Genomic DNA, 21,360 nt, shown 5'->3' on the forward strand with positions numbered 1-21,360 from the left:
ATTTCCTTCACCAATAGAAAGGTATTAGGTAATAGAAAGGTGAAACATGATTTATTTTTTTTTGCAAGTGAAAGCACTGAATGTTTTTGAGGTTCATCAAAAGTGAATGTTTATGGTGACAATGTTATTATTGTCACACTAAGAGAATGTTATGAGAAATTCAGAGCAGAAGTAATATAACACAGTGACAAATTCAATTATTGTTGAAATGAAAAATAGTAGCTACAGTGTTTTGGAACTGCAAGAAACTTTCATCAAAGTTCAAGAAAGCAGTAGCATTTCAAGTTTATTGTGAAATGCTATGAAAAGGAAAAGGCTTTATTTGAGCAATTAAAATGAGATTTTTTACTAAACTTCTTACATCCTGGACTTGATATCAACTAATTCCCATTTTTTTAGTTACATGAATGTCTAGTAGGCCACCCAGCATATGAGCACTGTTTGAACTCATAGCTGAGAACCCTGGGAGTAGAATACTTAAGTAAGGAATTCTTCAGCCTCATTCAAAGTAAGATGAAATTAATATTTTTAAGAGTTCATAGATTTCATTTCAAAGTAGATTTAGAAACCTATTATCATGTTTCTACATAACTAAATAACCGCTTATGATTTTTTAATTCTACCATTTATATTTAATTTCTTCTCTGCACAGTATGGTAGGCATTACAAAAAAAATTAGATTCTTTTTTCTTTTTCAGATCCAAAAGTACATATAGATCCACTAAGCTGGCGTAAGGATGTTGTGACAATTGCTGTTCTTGGATCAGGAATACTTCTCATAATTTTATTGGCACTTATTGCTGGTTTTTGGTATTCAAAATCGAAACATCGCCATTCTGAGCGCTTACAAAGAAGAAATTCAATTAGACAATCTCTTCATTCTGTTCGCTCAATTGGATCATCACATGGAGGTTTTTCTTCAATTGGATATGCAAGGAAAGGTCCTTCTGTAAGTATTCATAAAATGTATAAATAAATTTATTTGCTAGCACAATTAAAGTCTCTAAATATATAGTTTTTTATTTTACTTGTTTGCTTTTACTTTTTATTTTTTCATGACTAACTCAGTCAGGATTCATTTTAATTTAATTTCAATTGGAAAAATAAAAAAAAAAAAGATAAAAAATACAAAATCTGAAATATTTTTTTAGGAATTAGCTGTTTTTATTTTACCCAAGGAATTTCTCTTTTTCATAATGTGTATTAATCAAAATTATATTTTACAACTATTCAATCTTGTCTTTTTTTGTGAGAATAATACTTAGGACTTAAATGAGTAGGTATTATACGGTAGGTTTATACAACCACCACCTGATTGAAGACGGCTGTTAGTGTTGTAATTATAAAATTAAGAAAAAACATTATAAAAATTATTTTATAAGTGGAGTGAAGATAGTAAGGGTGTGCAAGTTTGTACTAAAAAGTTTGTAAATTATCCTAGTAATTAGTAGTTTGTATTTAGGCTGGTCATTTGGGATACATAAAATTACAAATTGATACTGTAGTTCCGCTACTTATCTGCTCTTATGTTCTTCAGTATTGCTAATTATTTTTCTTTTATTGAAATCTGAGGGCCCATCACCAGTTTTAGATTTTGTGTACTAATCTGTACAACCTACTGAAACCTTCATTATCTGAACAGCATCTGCATTTTATCTTATTCACTTATGTCTATAAATCATTTTTTTCTGATTAAAATCTAAATATTAAAATTTAATTTATTATGTTATATGTTACTGAATTGTTATTATTAAAATCTTGAAAACGATAATTAATAAGAAATGTTTATATTAGGACTTTCCTCTCAAATTGGAAACACTGAATGAAGGTGAGTTAAGTGTTAGCTTAGCTTATTTGTTTTTATTTTCATTATACAATATTATTTTGAGAATCATTGAAATTATTCATTATGTTACTGCAGTTAATACATAATTTCTTTACGCATTTTTTAATGTTGTTTTAATTTCTTTAGAGTTTGGAACAATAAAAATTTTGTAAATATTTATTGATCATTAAATAGTGTTTTTTTGTCTTTTTTTTAATTGCATTTTTTAATGTGATAAAGAGTTCGATAACATTTTAATGTTTCTGTATATATTGTCTGATTACATGCATGACTTTTAGTTAACTTACACAACTGCAAGCAGATTGTACCCAAGTAGATTTAATGTAAATTATATAAATAAAGAGAACTACCTAAATAGAAAAAAGTAATAAAATAAATTTAAAAAACATTCTATAATTAACAAAATGACTTACTTCAAAAGAGTTCCAGTCATTTTTATGATCATCTTCAACTGACCCTGCTGTTCCATAATCTTCAAAACAAATTTATTTCCTAGCAATGTGTTCACCATTTCTTCTATAACTATTAGTTTAATTCAAAGAACAATACCATCTGGAAATCATAATATATTTTTTCTTACTGAATTGTAAAACTATCTTTTTCCTTCAATTTGTTTGTTGCGTCTTCATATACTCATCAACAAGCATTTAGAACAGTCTATATCTTTGTAACACTTTCCTGAATTGAAATTCATCTGTCTATCCAAACTTAAGCCAATTTTTCTCAATTTTTAATATTTCATTCAATTTCATTTTATGCCTTCTCATGATCTACAAAAACTTCATAGGTAAACAAGTTTTCTTCAAGTTAAAATTCTTTCCCTTGTTCCCATGCACTTTTTGAAATCACATTTGTCATTATTTATCTATACCACATTGTTATCATACATAAACTACTGATGTGAATATTTTTAAAAAGTAAGATGTCTGATTTATTGTGGTGGAGTCTCATTTGTATATCTTAGTAATTGCCATAGGATTGCAACTGATTGTTATTGTTGACATCTATGGACACTTCCTGAATATCCACTTGTCCTACTCATTTACACTGTAGTAATTATGGTGATTTTTTTTTATTCTTACCAATTTTTTTCATCAATCATTTGACTGGTTTGATACTATTCTGTACTCCTTTCTTTTCTGTGCTAATACTATAACTCAACTTATTTATTACACCATACATCCTTAAGAATCTGTTTTATTCATTACAATCTCTGTATACCTCAGATGTTTTTTTTCTAGTATCTGTCTCTCATAATTATCAGATTAACAAAACTAAAATGTCTTAATATATGCTTGACAAACCTAGCTCATTTTTAAAAAATTTTTCTGTATACCTATTTCCTCTTCTATTCATCTTAAGATATTGCCTATAATATCTTAAAGATATTGCCTTAAGATATTGCACAATTTTGATTTTTATCAATATACTTAAACCTTGTCTCGTGAAACCATGCAGCAAATCAAAACATAAAAGTATGATGATTCTAATTTAATTTAAATTAATCTAGCGCAATCCATCTGAAAAAAAACCCTTGTCTACTAGTAACATAAAAATGAAGTAAACATTACTTGTAATACAAAAATTAGAAAATTGTGTTAAAATGATCCATGTAACTTAAAAATAAGAATTTTAAGAAAGTATGTTATTACCACTATATTAAAATTTCATCAAGTAAAAGAAAAAAAATATTTGTTACGTCAGTGTATTTCTTCAATATCTGGTAAACTAGTGTCTGTTGAACTACTGTCAACGTTTCCCAAATTTATCACAATATCTTCAATAATATTTTCACATAAATTGTCCACTTCCCATGCTTTTTTCTTTTTTAATTACATATTGAATACAATCTTTCCTAGCATTTGCATCTGCTCTATTAATAAGTATATACTCTAATAAGTTATACCATCAATAAATGTTTTACATTACTTAATTTAAATGTGTTACTTTACTTCCTATGTAGCTTTTGACTGCCAATTCTAGATTCAGTTTAATGTAGCCCATATCAATTCTATCCAGTTAAATTTTTAATGGTATTTAGGAAGACGCAATGCAACACATTTTTTTTAATTTTTCAATTTCATTTACTAGATAATGAATATATTTATATATTTTTGTTTAACTGATTCTACTATTTTTAAAAGTTCTACTTTTAATATAACTTCAGTGTACACAGTTTTCTTTGATTATAACAATTTGGCAGTTTACAATTTTCAGGTCAAAACATTTGGAAATTTTTTAATTTTTCTGTTAATGGTACATTATTATGACAGATCCTTCAGCAGCAATTTTGACAATTTTTTTTTTAAATTGCATAAAATGTCACCATTCATTTCATTGTGATACTCTTGGGAAGATCTGGATTCAAATACACATAACCATTGATCAAAAACCCATTTTCATTTCCTACTTGCGTTACCATTAATAGTTTACCTTTTAGGTTTTCACCTCAGTTGACAAACCTTTCATAAAAGCATCTTTAGTGCTCTTTATTTTTGTTATTCACCCATACCTTTTCCTGTATATTGTCCTGCATTAACTCAAGTTTTATCAACATAATTAATTGTCTTACCCTCTTCATGAAATCACTTAATTTCTCTTAAATATTTTCTATGCCTTGAAATAATATTTTTGCATTCAATCAATAAAGAACTATTTTTTCTGGACATGAAACAAAAATTCATTGATTTTAAGACACAATGTAATTAATCTACTTCTAGAAAAATTTGGCAGTTTAGAATTGGTATTCATGGCATTTAATGTTTTGTTCAAGTTAGGAATCTTGATATTGAAATAAAATAAATTAACTTTTTTCTGACAGCAGTTTTAGTACAATTGCCTAACTTATCAATCATTTTCACATGCTTTCAAGTCTTTTTAGGGCTAACATGTTTACAATTTTGTTTTATGGTTATATATATGTTGCCAATTACTTTCTTTTTTTTGAGCTACTTAAGGGTTTTTCCGGTTTATGTTTCACGACAGAATCATTCATCATTAAAATCTTGCATAAAAACACAGAGTAAATTAAAATTAATGAAAATAACACTAAATAAAACTGTTATAAAATTGTATCATGCTGTACAGAGTAAACAGTAGCATTTCAGTAGACTGAAATACTTTTTTTTACTGAAGTGAATAATGATGGTGTGAAGCATTGCAAATTATGTTATCTTTATTAAATATCAATAACAAAGACTCTACAAAATTGCTTATCATTGGCATGCCATGGTGCCAGAAAATGATAGCTTACAGTGCATTGTTGTTACACAAAGCAATAGTTGCACTTGTACATATTAGTGACAGAATGACTGAACTATTGAGATATTACTCATGCATGATGAATTATAAGTATATTATATTATATTGCTATACATATTTATTTATATTATTTTGATATACATAAAAAAATTGAATTTCAATCAACCTTATATAACACCATTTCAAAGGCCTCATTCTTATTCAGGTTTTTCATGTATTACTGCCATAAAACATGTTAATATTACTACCCTCACAAATATTTCAAAAATTTCTTCCTAATCTTTAAATACTAGCAAACATTTTTGCATGAAAACTCTTGTTGCTTGTGCCAGTTCGCTTTTGATGTCTACCCTTTGTAATTGTTCTATCTAATAACAAAATTCTATAATTTGTGGTTTATTGTATTTCTATATCTTAAAATTTTATTCCCATTCCCCATTACCCTATTTCGTCACATTTTTTTTTGGTTCATTCTTTTTTCAAACTGAATTTTTCTCCTCACAATAAATCCATTCCATTCATTAGTTCTTAACTTTTTCTTTACTTTCCATCAAAAGAACAATATCACAATTATATATTTTTTTTTACTTGATATCGATAAATTTTTCATCAATTCCTATGTTTGTTCTACATAAAAGATAACAAAATTGAAACAGACTACATTATTATCTCACCTTTCAACAACTACCCCCATTTTGTTATTTTAATCTTCTATGTATCAAAGTGATCTTCGTGTTAAGTCTCATATCTCTTGAGAATAAATTTCTTTCTTTGTTTAACTCTTATTTTGAATTTGTAATTATCTGTATTTTTTCCACTTATCTTCTCTTTCTCCTCTTTGGAATAACATTCATTCCTATTTTGGTAGTAGTATTTTTATGTTACATTTCTTTAGTGTTCTTTTACACTTCTATTGTTTTATCTGTCTTTTCCCTTTACCATAATTATATTTCTTTCTGCTTCATTACATCTTTCTTTGAATAACTTTTCCTTTTTCTTATGTTACCTCTGTATATTATTTCACAAACACACATTAATTTTATATATTATTTGTTTACATAGTAATTATTACTTTCTTGATTTTTTTTTTTAAATTTAACTTTCCTGAAACTCACTTCTTTGTTGAAGGTAGTTAATTCACTTCTACTAGGTTTAACCTGCATTAAGTCATAACAAAACTGTAATTGCTACCCAAGTCTGTTCTCAATATGTTTGACTTACAAAGGACCGAAGATCTAAAAAATAAAATGTTTCAATTAAACATTTTTTTTATCTTATAGAACATCATAACAGTGTCAGCACTTAATTTATTTTTTACTGAAATTGTAGACTGGAGTTGGATCAACCATTCCTGATCCAGTACTTTAACTTCGACCATTGGACAAGACCAAAGATATTTACATATTAGAACTGTAACTCAGGCATTAATTCCAAAAAAAAGTAATTACTTTATACTTTTACTTGGGATCATCACAAGATAGCTATGATACTGATTGTTGGTGATGTGAAGATTAGTAATTCTGATTAATGACTAACATTTTATAAGCGTACAAGTGCTTAAGAGATATATAAACTTTTGATCTTAGAATATTTAATCATAATGTGGAAACTTCTTTTGACATCTGAAAACTGCATAAAAACACACTAAACATGAAAAGTTTATACTGTTAAATTCAAACTTATTTGATGTTCATTATTTCTTATTAGTGGGAACACACTATAAATATTGTCCATTATGCAAATTATGTTAACCCATTTTTACGATCAAAACACATTTTTTATAATTAAAATATTTCTTTTACTGTAGAGATTATAGTATATGCTGCTTTGTTTTCTTGTTATTATTATTCCTATACTTTATTTTGTACTAGTGGAAATATGCTATAATATTGTCAATTATGTGATTTATGTTAACCCATTTTTATGATCAAAACACATTTTTTATAATTAAAATATTTATTTTACTATAGAGATTATAGTATACGCTGCTTTCTTTTCTTGTTATTATTATTCCTATACATCAGTTTTTGTTTTTTGGAACCATTGTATTTATGATATGATTTCCTGACTACCAGTTATAATCATTTTCCATCTGTTTTCGATATGCATCTAAAACTAACACATCCATTTCTTACTAATTATTAAATTAATAGTAAATAAAAAAATTAACATTAGACTAGCATTTGGTTTTTCATAAAGTTTAATTTTAAATAAGTATGCTTATTACATTATTGAAATAAGATTTATACTTTAGAAATACAAATTTTATAAATTTTTAACATCCAATTTCAACTCTACTACTCTAATGTCAGTCATACATTTTATCTATTTACCAAGTTTATCATGAAAATATGAAGTAAAAATTTTATAATATTTGAAGATGCCAATTGGTAATCCTGATCCTTATGAATAAAAGATAGTTACCATTTTGCCATGAAGATTGACAGAATTAATGTTTTTTAGAACAGATATTAATTTTTCAAGTTTCACTCCATGAAATGGCCAGTAATCTTTCTTAATAAAACAATCAGTTTCCTCCTTTTTCATGATCATCTCTCTGATGAACAGTTATTCTAAATTACTTAAATAACAGAACTGTTATTTTAATAGTTATAAAATAAACTTATTTACGCCCTTTCTGATTTATGAGTATATAAATCTTACTTTTCTGTTGTTTTAAGAAACATTTTACAAAGACTAGTATCATCCTGAAAATCGATCTCTCTGTATAAGTATATGTTATCTAAAATAAATGTCATACAGTAGGCTTTATTTTTTCTAAGAATTACATACTTTATAACAATTGGCTCAGTAGAAGGTTAACGACATAAGGTAAGTGGCCTGCATCTGTGTTTTGTATAGAGTTGATTTATTTGGCTCTGTGTGGATCTGTTATTAAAAAATTTACTGCTGTAGATTAAGCAGTACTAACAGTTTTTGGATAAATTTGTTATGTATATATATTATAATTTTTGTAATTAATGATTTGCATGTAGTATTTTAGTAACTGTAAACAGTATTGTAATTTTACATAGTTCAACACAGTAATAATATATGAGATGTGTTCAAAAAGTAATAAGAATTTTTATTTTTTGAAAACAATTTTATTTATTCCTCTAAAATAGTATATTTATTCCTTCAAAATAGTCCCCATTAATTATTATACACTTATGCCAGGGCTTTTTCCAATCACCAAAACACTACTGGAACTCAATCTTTGGAATAGTGTTTAGCTCTTTCAACTATTCGCTATTAATCTCATCTGTGCTTGTAAAACAATGGCCCTTTAAGGTTCTCTTTATTTTTGGGAATAGGAAAAAGTCACATGGGACCATGTCTGGTGAATATGGCAGCTGGGGTAGCATTACAGAGTTGTTTTTGGCTAAAAACTGATGAACAAGCAATGAAGTGTGAGCAGGCACATTATCATGATGCAAAAGCCATGAATTGTTTCCCTACAAATCCAAGCGTTTTTTTACAGATTGTTTCATGCAAACGGTGTTGGACTTGTAGGTAATACTCCTTATTGATCGTTTGACCTTGTGGCAAGAAGTCATGATGCACTATGCTGTTAAAAATCAAAGAACACATTGAGCATAATCTTCAGATTCGACCATACTTGTTGAGCTTTTTTCAGTCTTGGTGATCCAGAATGCCTCCACTGGGATGATTTAGTCTTAGTTTTGACATCATATCCATAAACCCATGTTTCATCACCTGTTATGATACGTTTCAGTAGTTCTGATTGTTGTTGACTTCATTTAGCGACTCCTGAGCAACTTCCATTTGCTGCTGTTTTTGTTTGAAATTCAATAATTTTGGAACAAATTTTGTTGTCACACGTTTCATACCCAAAGCATCCAAAAAAATTTCATGGCATGAGCCAACTGATATCCCAACATCATCAACAACTTCTCTGATTGTGATTTGGTGATCATTCATAATCATTTCTTTCACTTTTTCCACATTTTCATTGCTTATCATCTTCGTCTTCACGACCTTCTTGGAAACACTTATACCACTCATAAAACATTGCTACACTTTATTCCATTTTTAAAGCAAAATTTAATATAAATTCTCTGATCCAGTATTTATACAAATAAACAAATCACCTATTGTACCATAACACATGTTATCCTTTTGAGAGCTGACAACACTCTAAACATCCAATATGGCTAAAAATGTAAGATACTTTTCATACATGATTACCACCAATACAACAATGAAAAAATCTCGAGAATCAGACTTATACAACCCATGAAGTTTCAAAATTCTTTTTACTTTTTGAACACACCTCCTATATTTATAACAAAGTATAAATAGTGTACTACAAATAGTAAATCATTTTATTAATTATATTATCCTATGACTCTTTCACCAATTATTTTGCTGTAAAACCACCTTTTATGGAGAAACAGGGTAATTGTATAAATTGGATTATGTTGTATTATGAAGAAGCCGGATTGTGTTGTACTATGAAGTAGCTGATTACATATATTCTTGCTTTAATAATCTGAATCTTCCTCTATACTCTGTACAGTCAATTAACTATGGCTTTTACGGCTTATGATATCTGCATCATAATTCTGTGGTATGTGCACACATGAGCATGCACTTCTATGTTTATTTATAATATGGTAAATAGTTGATTATATTAAAAACTATACAATATTATTTGAGGAGTTAAATATTTTGGTTTTTTCTTTCACTAACTTTCAATAATTTTTATTTAAAACTATCACCTTTTTAACTGACAAATTAAACCAAATTTATTAAATACGCAGGAAATCTTTGGGCTCATTTAAGGAAGTGAAACATAAGTCATCTGTTTCTCACACTTTTAAATTCATGCATAATACTTTGTCATTTTGCAGCCACTTTCAAAATACACCAAAAACAGTAATTTTTTATCAGTATATATATAGTTTACATTCAGTCAAAATTTGCAATCAATACATGATTAAAATAATAGAAAAATTTTAATACCTATGTTCATTTATCATACTCTTGTTGAATATTCAGTAATGGTAAAAATAAAATTGTTTTGTAACTTATAAAATTAAAATATTGTAACTGATTGTATGTGTATTAAATACCACAACCATAATGGTCTAGCTGACTTGACAAGAGTCAGTTCCAAAAGTAGTAACATCTTTATTAAGTAGCCATCTTTATTAATAATAAGCACCGCATCCTAGACTCATTAGAGAAAATGAGAGTGTATGGTTTCCCATTGGCTTCTTCAGTGAGCAAAGTATGAGGGTAGGTCTAGAAATAAGGTTCCCATCAATTTTACATCGTAAAATTACATAGAAATTTACATCGTTGGAAAGAAGAAACTTTGCTCTATTTTTCTACATAATTGACATCTTTTTCTACGCATTTTTGTAGATGGTGCTCCAATTTCTGTATCCCAATATCATAGAACTCTGCTGCCAACCCATTGAGGAAGCTTTTCACTACTTCTTTGACTTCATCGTTGCTCTAGAAGCATTGGCGACTCAAGTGTTCCTTTAACTTGGGGAACAAGTGATAATCACTAGGCGCAAGGTCAGGACTGTATGGTGGGTGGGGCATGAGACAGTCCACCCAAAGTGTATCAAAAGTTCCTGGGTTTGATGGGAGACATGAGGTCGGGCGTTGTCGTGAAGCAGCATTATACCTGCTGTCGGTCGTCCTCGCCGGCGGTTCTGGTTAGCTCGCTTGAGTTTTCTTAGTGTTGCACAATAACTGTCTGCGTTGATTGTTGTCCCAGGTTCCATTAAATCGATCAGCAGTATCCCCTTACGATCTCAAAAAACACTGGCCATGACTGCAACTGGTGACCCTGAGTGACGCCACTGTTTCGTTTCGTTTCGGGAGTGAAATGAAACACCCACATTTCGTCTCCTGTAACAATGGAGTCCAACAATCCTTCCTTATCTTCTTGACACTTTTGAAGAAACTGGCGAGCACAGTCAAGGCGTTTCTCCTTGTATTCTGATGTCAATAGCCGCAGTACCCATCAAGCACAACACTTGTGATAACCCAATTTTTCAGTCAAAGCTCTTTCCACTGTACCGTAAGAACTCCCAGGAATCTGAGCAGCAAGTTCACGGATGGTGATCCTCCTGTTTTGAAGCACTTCGCGTTGGATCATCTCGATAACTGACGGTCTTCCACTCTATTCATCATCGTGAACTTCCTTCCGACCAGCACTAAACTCCCTGCACCAATTTCAGATGTGTTGAACGGACATACACTTGTCGCCATACACCTCTGTCAACTGACGATGAATATCCATGGGTGGAGTCCCTTGGCTTGCAAAAAGCAAATTATGGAACGAATCTCGCACTTGGCAGGATCAACAAGTGGAACCTCCATCTCGGATGGCTGCTGAGCCAAGACTGAGCAGTGCAGTAAAGCGCGGCCGGGGGGGAATCAAGAGTGGAGGAACAACCGCGCACAATGGTGTTGCCGGATTTTGCCTCGCACCTTCCCATGCGGCTGGAGCTCTTTTGGGAACCTTATTTCTGGATCGATCCTCATATATGGCAAATTTGTATGACAAGCTGGTGATATTCAGCTCTACAAAGTGGCAGCTCAAGTTGTTTACATGTGATAAGAAATACTGAGATAGTTAGTATAAGCAGCAAATTAAAGTACCTCTTTCCATAGTGAATATTATAACTGCTCTGACTCATCAGGGCAGAAGTCATTAAAAATATAAAATAAGAACTGAATTGTTGTTTTGCATAATATGTAATATTGATATACTGAATATTGGTTTCTTACTGTCACTACTTATTACTAGGGATTGTTTGTAATTTATCAACTAAATTCAGTTTAACCCTTGTTTAGTAGTTTTACTTCAGTTGTCCCTGAAAACTCTGTTATTGTAAACCTGTATGTAGTCATATTATGATAGAGATAAAAATAAAATATTGTAATAGCAATTCCAATCTTTCTAATAGTTAATAATCACTATCAGCAAACATTTTATAATATGATTTTTTTCTCTCTTACAGAGTCAGCAATCGAGTCCGACACTGAATAAAAATAGCGACTATAAAAAGATGAATGGTAGTGTAGACTCTATGGACAAGTCCCAGTTAAACTCTTCATTGGAAGATACACAGAGTTATGATATCTATGAGGCACATAATCCTTCTGCAGCTGAGGCCATCAACCATGGTTTTGACTTAGCATATCGCAACCAAGGTGAGTATGATTTTTTTTAATCAATATAATAATTAGTTATTATCTGTGTAATATAATCCTCAGTTAGATGGTGATTCTCCTGATCAGAAGCACTTTCATTTGAGTCAATCATCCCCTCCCTTACCATTCCACTTTCCTTATTCTTTATCCCTTATCCACAGATACCAACCCTGTGGCTACAATTTTGGCTCCTCTCTGCTCTTGACTGTCACCTTATAATAACCATTAGGTTATCTATCTTTTTCTTTTTTGGCTTAAAATAAAGGGGCTTTTTTTGTTAAGATGATCGATTCTTCTCGGGAATCTGTGTTTTTCAATGTTTTTATTATTTTATTATAATTTATATTCACATTAATTAAACTAAATAAAAATTACGAGTTATATAATCATTTACAAGACAAGTTATAATCAAGAAAATAACACTCTTCATGTAAAGCCATTTTAACTTAATGGTTCTCCAATGTTTGGAATGTCACAGGGAGTAGATTCTGGAAATTGAAGGATGTGAAGTAAGTGAAAAGTCAGCAGCCAAAGCCATGTTTAGTAAACCAGGTCCTGTAGAGTTAAAACAATTAGGGTAAAGATATCCTGTTGCATAATGGAACATCCATATGGAAATAAATATGTTGAATTTTTTCTCTAATGTTGCATTGTTTTCTATTAAATCATTTGATAAATGTATGATTTTTTCAGGTTTCCGTGATAATTCAACTTTTGCATCACGTGATAATAGTACATGGCAATCAACTGAAGATTATTTACATAATTCATCAACACTGCCTCTAAATGCCAGTCTTAATGCACTTACTGATTCTACATTAGATGGTCTCAAATCCAAACGAGATTATCAACAGGATCGTGAATATCCTGTTTATTACGAACGACCCAAGAGCTCAACTCTCTTGGAAACAAATCTTGATGAAGCTTTACCGTCTCCTGCCCCACCTCCACGTGCAAAATCAGAAGCTCTCCTTGAAACTAATTTAGATTACCCATTACCACCCCCTCAACAAGATCTCAGCACTTTTCGAAGTAAAAGTCAACCTCTGGAAACTGCTATGTAGTTAATAATATTAATTAATAATTTAACAATAGTTATTGAGACTGAAAAGTAAAACTAGATGTGACTTAATATTAGCCAGGATAGTTAAGTTTTCATTTCTGCTGAAATTCTTAATTTGTTCCTTAAATTTTGTTACTATTTTATATTCAATAAACACTTCTATTTTTTTTTTTATTTTTAGTAATTAAAAAATGATGCAGATTATCAGTAAATTTTGTATCCCATGTTTAAATTTTACTAAATATTTCTGCAAATTTAAGAAGATTTAAAAAAAATGAAATAATCTATAAAATAGATTGTGTCCAAGTTCCCATTATTTGTAAGATATTTTTCGTACTTATATCCATTGATTTTACTATAACATATCAGTATTGTTATGTTTTTTTATTCTTGCCCATGTCGTATGCATAATATTTTTATTGAGCAATTGGGAAATATAACTTTTTCTTTTCTTGTATTTGTGAAATTAAAAATTTCCTATGATCTGAAATGTTAGCTTTTAAAATGAAATCATAAATTACAAATTTACAAATTAAAAAGTTATTAACAGGTTGACGCCCAAGAGTGTTTTCCAAAAATTTTGTTCACTATATTTAGAGCAAAGGTTAAGAAGCTGAATAATTTTAAATTTTCTTAGGCCTTGACCTTTACTGTAGCACTTTTATTCATGAAAAAGCTTGTTTGGACTGTCTTAAATTGTGAAACAAAGTAGTCCCAAAGAGTCAGTGAATAAAATCATGTGTTCAGTACTCTTATATGACTGATTAGTCCCATCCTTTCTTCGCAAACAATAAATCCTAAAAATGTATATATTATACATAGATTAAGAATTATAGTACCTATAGTCATATATATATATATATATATATATATATATATATATATATATATATAAAATAAGAAATATTTAAAAAATAAAACAATATCTGATAATCAATTTATTGTACTTAAAATTAATTAAAAAACTAAGTCAATACATCTAAAAATGATTTTTGCAAACAACATAACAGTATTCAATTATCATATTTACTTTCAAACCATGAATATGTATTTAAAGAATATTCTTACAAAGAACGAAAGCTAAAACACTACCCAGTATAATTGCAAATCCAATATTTTAAAACTCCAAAATGAAAAACTAATGAGAAAATTACTAAAAAAAAATCTCAATGAAAACTATGCATATAATTTTGAAATACATATTTCAAAAAAAGATCAGGCAATAATGTTTATCACTCACTGGACATTTTAGGGCAGGCTTCAGGCATATAGTGACTGTTACTTTGCGTCCAATTTCAACTACTAATATTTGGTAGCATGTAAAACATCTATCTTTTTTTGCTTGAATAAGAACATGATTATTCTCAACAGTAGCCAACTTATACACAAAAATATTTGTTACATTCTCTTGAAATCAGTAAAAGAAATTTTATTGCCAGTAACCGTTTGAAATATTGAAAAAGTATTCGTAACAGCAACTGATAAAATGAGGTCAAAGGCAATCTTGCAATATCATTTTAGGCTTCACCTAAGAGGAGATGAATATGAAGACATTTGATCCCTTTGGTCAATGAAAGACTTGGGTTATTGAAATTGGTGACCACATTTGGTTTGATAACTGTACTTCCATGCTGTTCAACAACTGATGTACTAGCATTATGTTTTCTGGTGATCACGAGAAGATTATGCTTATCTTTCCATTTGAGGACGACTACAATTGATTTTTTTAGTGTAAATTTTTCCTTTTTTCAATTTTTTTTATATGACCTGTTTTGGGTTCCCTTTCCTCTTAGCACAATGGGTACCAATTACATGAGTTTCGTGTTCCAGAAATTTTTGTGTTAATTCTACACTAGAATACCAATTATCAATAATGAAGACCAATTATCTGAATATAGAATACCAATATTCTATATTCAGACCATAATCTAAAACAGACCAAAACAACAACTTAATCTAAATATTGTACCATCAGTTGTAAAAGTACCTTTGTTGATACATTATTTTCTTGTGTTTTTTTTTTTACCTGCATGTATTTTATACTGAACAATATAAAACTTGAAAATTTTTATACCATATCGGTGTCTTTTATATTTTTAAATTGTCTGAGTATAAGGCGACCAAGAAGTGGTACCATAGATTCGACACACACAACATTCTCAGGAATGTACCATTATGAAAGTTTTCAACAATTAAGTCTACAAGACCTTGTAATTTGTGTAACCTGCCTCCTTCCTGAATATTTTCTTTATTACCTCCGTGAAACATGGACAATATTTTTTCAAATCTATTTCGAGTCATTGTTGATGCAATTTTTGTTCTAAAATAATCTTTATGTCAGTAATACCTTATTGATGGTAACTGAATAATTCCCATGTATAGTAAAATTCCAAAAAAGATTTCATTTCGTTATGATCAGTATCAACCCAATATTTCAATAAAAATTAATGCAACCCTCTTGAATATTGTTGGACTGCATATAAAATGGTTTGTTCTACTAATAATAATAATAATAATAATAACAATGAAATTTATAATGATAATGAAGTCATATGAGAAGGCGTATGATATGAATCGTATGAAATTATGAAATGATTATCATTAATAATGATAATGAAATTATCAAAATCAATGGTGTTCACCTTAGCCTAAAAAATCAAATCTAGATTAATTACTTTGAAAGTAACCGGGATTATACTAAATAACTTTTAATGCATTAACATTTACTTCACCCCATACATTGCATATATCAACAACCATCTCATCATTATTATACACAGACTGATGGCCATTACGGACATTTACTTCATCCTGTGTATCATCTAAATCAACAACCACGTCATTACCTTCGATGAGGTCACCTGTTAGAATGATTATGATTAGGCCCATCATTTGGTAATTCATCCTCTTGAGAAAAAGAGGTAGTATCTGAAGTCTGAGAACATGCATCTGGGTTAAATAGTGGACCCCTACCTGAATCACTTTCTATTTCATCTGAATTTACTAGACAAGCTGAAAGCATTTTCACCATTGTCATTATTACTGTTATTTAACACTTTATTAGAGATACGATTTGTACTGATACTACCATTCGAGTTGTTGAGCTGCATTTTATCTAACCCATTTTGTCATTCTTCAATCAAATTTGCAGGAATTTCTTCACGAAAAATACCATCTTCACTATCACAACTGTCGTTTAGCCAATGAAGGATTGGTTCCTCTCATTTTAAAAAACAACTATTACAGTATTATTACTTTTTGCAACGAAAAAAATCAAAATAAAACAAAAACACCATCAGACCAACTATAAAGTTACCAGAACTAACTTCAAGTATAGGTTATGATAACCCACCAGGTTGGTCTAGTGGTGAACGTGTCTTTGCAAATCAGCTGATTTCAAAGTCAAGAGTTCCAACATTCAAATCTTAGTAAAGGCAGTTACTTTTATATGGATTTGAATATACCGAATATACAGATACCGGTGTTCTTTGGTGTTTGGATTTCAATTAACCACACATCTCAGAAATGGTCGACCTGAGACTGTACAAGACTGCACTTCACTTACACTCGTACATATCATCCTCATTCATTTTCTGAAGTACTACCTGACCGTGATTCTCAGAGGCTAAAAAAAAATATATAAATAAAAATTATAGGTTATGATACCCAACTTGTCGGTGGTTCATAATAGATCTTTACTAAATGATCTGACAAAATATTTTAAGATACATATTTTAAGAATAGATTTAAGATCTAAGATTTTAAGAACATTTTTATACATGCAAAAATGTTCTACAGACTCTTCTCTATCAACTCATGTTTAATAAGAAACAGGGTACCAATAACTGTCACAGTAGTTTTTAAGTCAAATGTGGGCTACTAATCAGTCCCAGGTTGTCCACCTGACCCAATCACATGTTACACTTATAAATAAGTCCCTCATAATCGTCAACCTGTTAATCTCTGAATTCTATCTTTAATTCTTTTTAATAACAATTATACAGGGAACTTAGTTACTCAATTTTTTTTTTTTTTTTACATTTTATGTGAAAGACAACAAAGAATTTCATAAAGTTTTCACCCTTTGCAAATAAATGATTAACATAACTACTGGCAGCTCTTGCTTTGGAAAATAATCAATAAAAATCAATTTGAGTTAACAACTCATTTTATGTTATAAGCTCATTAAAATCTATGTTTCTTCTTCAGATTTTACCCTAAAATTTGAAAAAAATATGGTATGCTTATAATTTTTACGTAATGATAGTATGCAGTAATAGAATAACTGAGTTATCTTTTTCACTTAAAAAAAAATATATAACTGGAATTTGTGGACAGTTTTTTTTTTTTCAGGTGTTTGATATTTATAACTTTTTCTGTAAACTGTTCTTAAAAGTCTAGATAAAATAAAAAGTAAATTTTAGTAAATAATTTCATTTATGATTTTTATAACAGAATAGTAAAAAATTTAAAACTGTGGAAAAACTTCTGTTGATAACCTAGCAATGAAAATAACTTCATGCTACTTTTTTTATTCTTTATATCTTAATTGATAATTGAAAAAAGATATATAAATGTATTATACAATAGAATAGTTAAGCTTGGCCAGGAATCTGCTGTTTGTGATCACCATGACCAGATGTAAACTTATACTATTTCAGTTGTATGCTTATATGGATTTAATAATGATGCTTATAAACATTAAAATAATTAAATTTTTTTGCCTGAGAAAGGGGTAAGGGTAACAGATTTTTTTAGAAAAAATCTGTGGGGTTAGAAATATTAAATATTTGATAGGAAGGTATTTCATAAAATAATTTTTCTTATGTAGAATGGGAAGGTAATTTTTTAGTGTAATACATGTAAATGAAGTAATATTTTTATGGCATACTCCAGAGAAATAAAAAATTGAAAGCCAAGAATAAATGAACCCTACTGCATCAGACATTTAACATTGAATAACGTGTGCCTGTTCTGTCCAAAATTGTCTATCATTCATCTTGATTACGTTGTTATTGAACAGTGACAGTAACTGTCATGTTTAACTACCAAAATTTGTATTAATATTGCTAATAAAAAATTTTATTAAAGATGTTATTCTGCCTTAGTATTGATGATTATTCTGTCTTTTGTGGGTTTCCGTATAATAATTATGTTTTCTGTAAATATAACTAACCTATTTATTAAACATTATTATAATATTATTGTTTAAAATTATAACAGACTGTTATAATATTGTATTATAACTAATTATTATTGTTATATTGGCTGATATTATTGTATGTGTATTATTGACTTGTTGAATCCAACCCAAATAACCACATGCTGTAGTTTGTAAAAAAATGACTTATCTCGTTCATCCTAAACAAAACTACATATAACAGAATAATTTTGTTTTTGCTTACTTTTAAAACCAACAGTGATGTACTCTTGAATATAAGAAAATTGTACTTTTCTGGATAAACTATAACAGATATAAATGCACTCAGCTTAAGGATTTTTTTAACAAGAGTTATTTGGCGGAATGACTGTAATCTTAAGTAAACTGCTTGATTATACATTCCAAGCCGAAGAAAACTGGAATATATGAAGATTAATATTATTTGAGACATTTTCTACAGTTTTTTAATATTTTAACAGTCATCGACTACTATTACCATTTACCACTTATAAATGCCACCAGCTTTCTCTTACCCAGCCAAAGACAGCTTCAGTTATTAGAAACCCATATTTTTTGTTAAATTTGTTGATCATTTATTTTCCAACTTGAATTAATTTTTTTCATGTGACCAATATTGGAGTTTTTTAAATGAAAATTTTACAAAGAACTGTAATCATAAAGTTTATTATGAATTTCTTTCTAGACCATAAGTAATATAAGTAAGTAATTATTATATTCAAACATTGATGTAAATTGTATTAAGAAATTATTACATATTTTATAACAATATTTATGTTATCTTGACAATAATGTTAAACAGTCTTTTTTGATGAAAAAACATACCTTTTATAGATAGATAAGTAGATAGATAGATGATAGATGATAGATGTTGCTTATTAACATTTGTTACAGTTACCTGTATTTATTTGTATGTAACAAAAAATATATATACTTTTTTTTTGAAAATTCAAATAATTCATTAACATATTGACCACTGTGTTAATAAAATATAATTCTAAATTAAATTTAAATCACCAAAACACAGTAAAGAGATAAGTTAAACTTACCATATTAATGTCAAGTATCAATTTTCACAGGATCTCACGTTCTCAATTGGTATTTAATTCTATAATTATATTAAAATAAATTGTTTTTATATTTTGTGAATTTTGAATTTGTCAAAATTGTTACTATTTTATAAATTCTTAATTTATTATGGAGGAATATGCAAATTCTGCTGTACAAAGAAAATAAAAACATTTTATTTATTACATCACTCCAATATTGGACAGTAGAATTTGTGTATTCGTTCATAATAAATTCAAAATTTATAAAACAGTAACAAATTCAAAATTTACAAATTTTAATGCTGTTATAAAATTAAATACAAACTGAAAATGTGAGATCTGGCGAAAATAGATTCTGAATTAATATGGTAGGTTTAGCTTATCTATTTACTGTGTTTTGGTTGTTTAAAATTGATTATTTATATAAACCTTTATATATATATATATATATATATATATATATATATATATTTGGAAGTGTAATACTGAACAATAATCAACATTCCTTTTAATAGTTCCAGTTTTAATCCAAATAACATTCCATCTTATCAAGTAAATACATTCCAAAGAATATATGTTTATAGCTAAATACATTATAAAGATACATATTTATAATTGTAGTTTAAAAAGTCACTTTAAACTAGTTTCACTATCAGTACTCATATTATGTATATAACAAAAAATATTATACTTTAATTAATTAAATATTGTGATATATATTTTTTAGTTTAAATATTAAGTACTTGTTTATATATTGAATATATTTATTTTAAGTTTTTTTGAAATTTAGAAGTATGTTGTAATTTTCGTAATATAGATATAGAAATAGTAATGTAATTATATTGTTATATTTATTTATTTTTATGAATAAGAGTAAACTGTGTGCAGCAAAGGAATGCCAATTTTTTTTTTTTTTTGTATTTTATAAGCATAATAAAAATTCAAGAAAACATATTACATGTGTATTTGAAATAACTATAAATACATGACTTCTAGTTACAGTCTGTTTCAAAATAAGCTTATAACTTTACTGCCTTATATATATATATATTTTTTACTAAATATAAGTCTTTCTTTTCATTAAAATATATTTTTTTATATCATACAGTATTTATTTTTATTTATAAAGTAATTATGTGTGTATGTATTTTTGCATGTGCATGAATGTACTTTGTATTTTGTGTCTAGTTATTAAATAAATTAAAATAATATAAAAAACAGTCAGACATTTACATTAAAATTAAATATATTGAAATAAAATAAAATTTTACATCATCATTATAATCATTAGTGTTAATAATATTGCATTAATTGTACATGCTTTAATAATGAAAATTTTACTTACATAAATTTACTAATTTCTCTATACTCCAGAAGTAAAAACTTACAAACATGACTTGTTTCTATTTATATAATTTTATACACTTTAATATTTAAACTACAATTTTTTTTTAAAAGTATATTGATTTATTTAATAGTATACCTTCCTAGTGCCCATCATAATGTACGTTTGCTTTTTGGTGCCGCATTTACATCACTTAAATATCATAAAACAATTTTTATTTTTTTTTTATAAATTCATTTGTTTATGTCCATTATTTTTTTTTAATCTCTTATGTCTTCAAGTATAGAATGATTACATTCATGTTGTTTATACCAATTTGTCTAGATTTAATTAAATTATTAGTTATTCTTATTTATTTTTAAGGAAATAGAAAAAATTATCCTTAGTCTCCTAACATATTATTACAATTAATTACAA

The 21,360-nt window shown here is 28.3% G+C and overlaps 1 protein-coding gene across 1 annotated transcript in view; it reads left to right on the forward strand.

The window, feature by feature from the left end:
* bark (C-type lectin domain-containing protein bark beetle) overlaps positions 1-14,246 on the forward strand; it is a 225,762-nt gene extending 211,516 nt beyond the window's left edge. The window contains exons 34-36 of the mRNA XM_075368299.1: positions 699-949; positions 12,115-12,307; positions 13,001-14,246. Of these exons, the coding sequence (XP_075224414.1) occupies positions 699-949; positions 12,115-12,307; positions 13,001-13,371 (815 nt within the window). The 3' untranslated portion in view covers positions 13,372-14,246. The remainder of the gene's footprint in view (positions 1-698; positions 950-12,114; positions 12,308-13,000) is intronic.
* The last annotated feature ends 7,114 nt before the right edge of the window (positions 14,247-21,360 follow it).

Source organism: Lycorma delicatula, chromosome 6, assembly GCF_047948215.1.
Source record: "Lycorma delicatula isolate Av1 chromosome 6, ASM4794821v1, whole genome shotgun sequence".
NCBI lineage: Eukaryota > Metazoa > Arthropoda > Insecta > Hemiptera > Fulgoridae > Lycorma > Lycorma delicatula.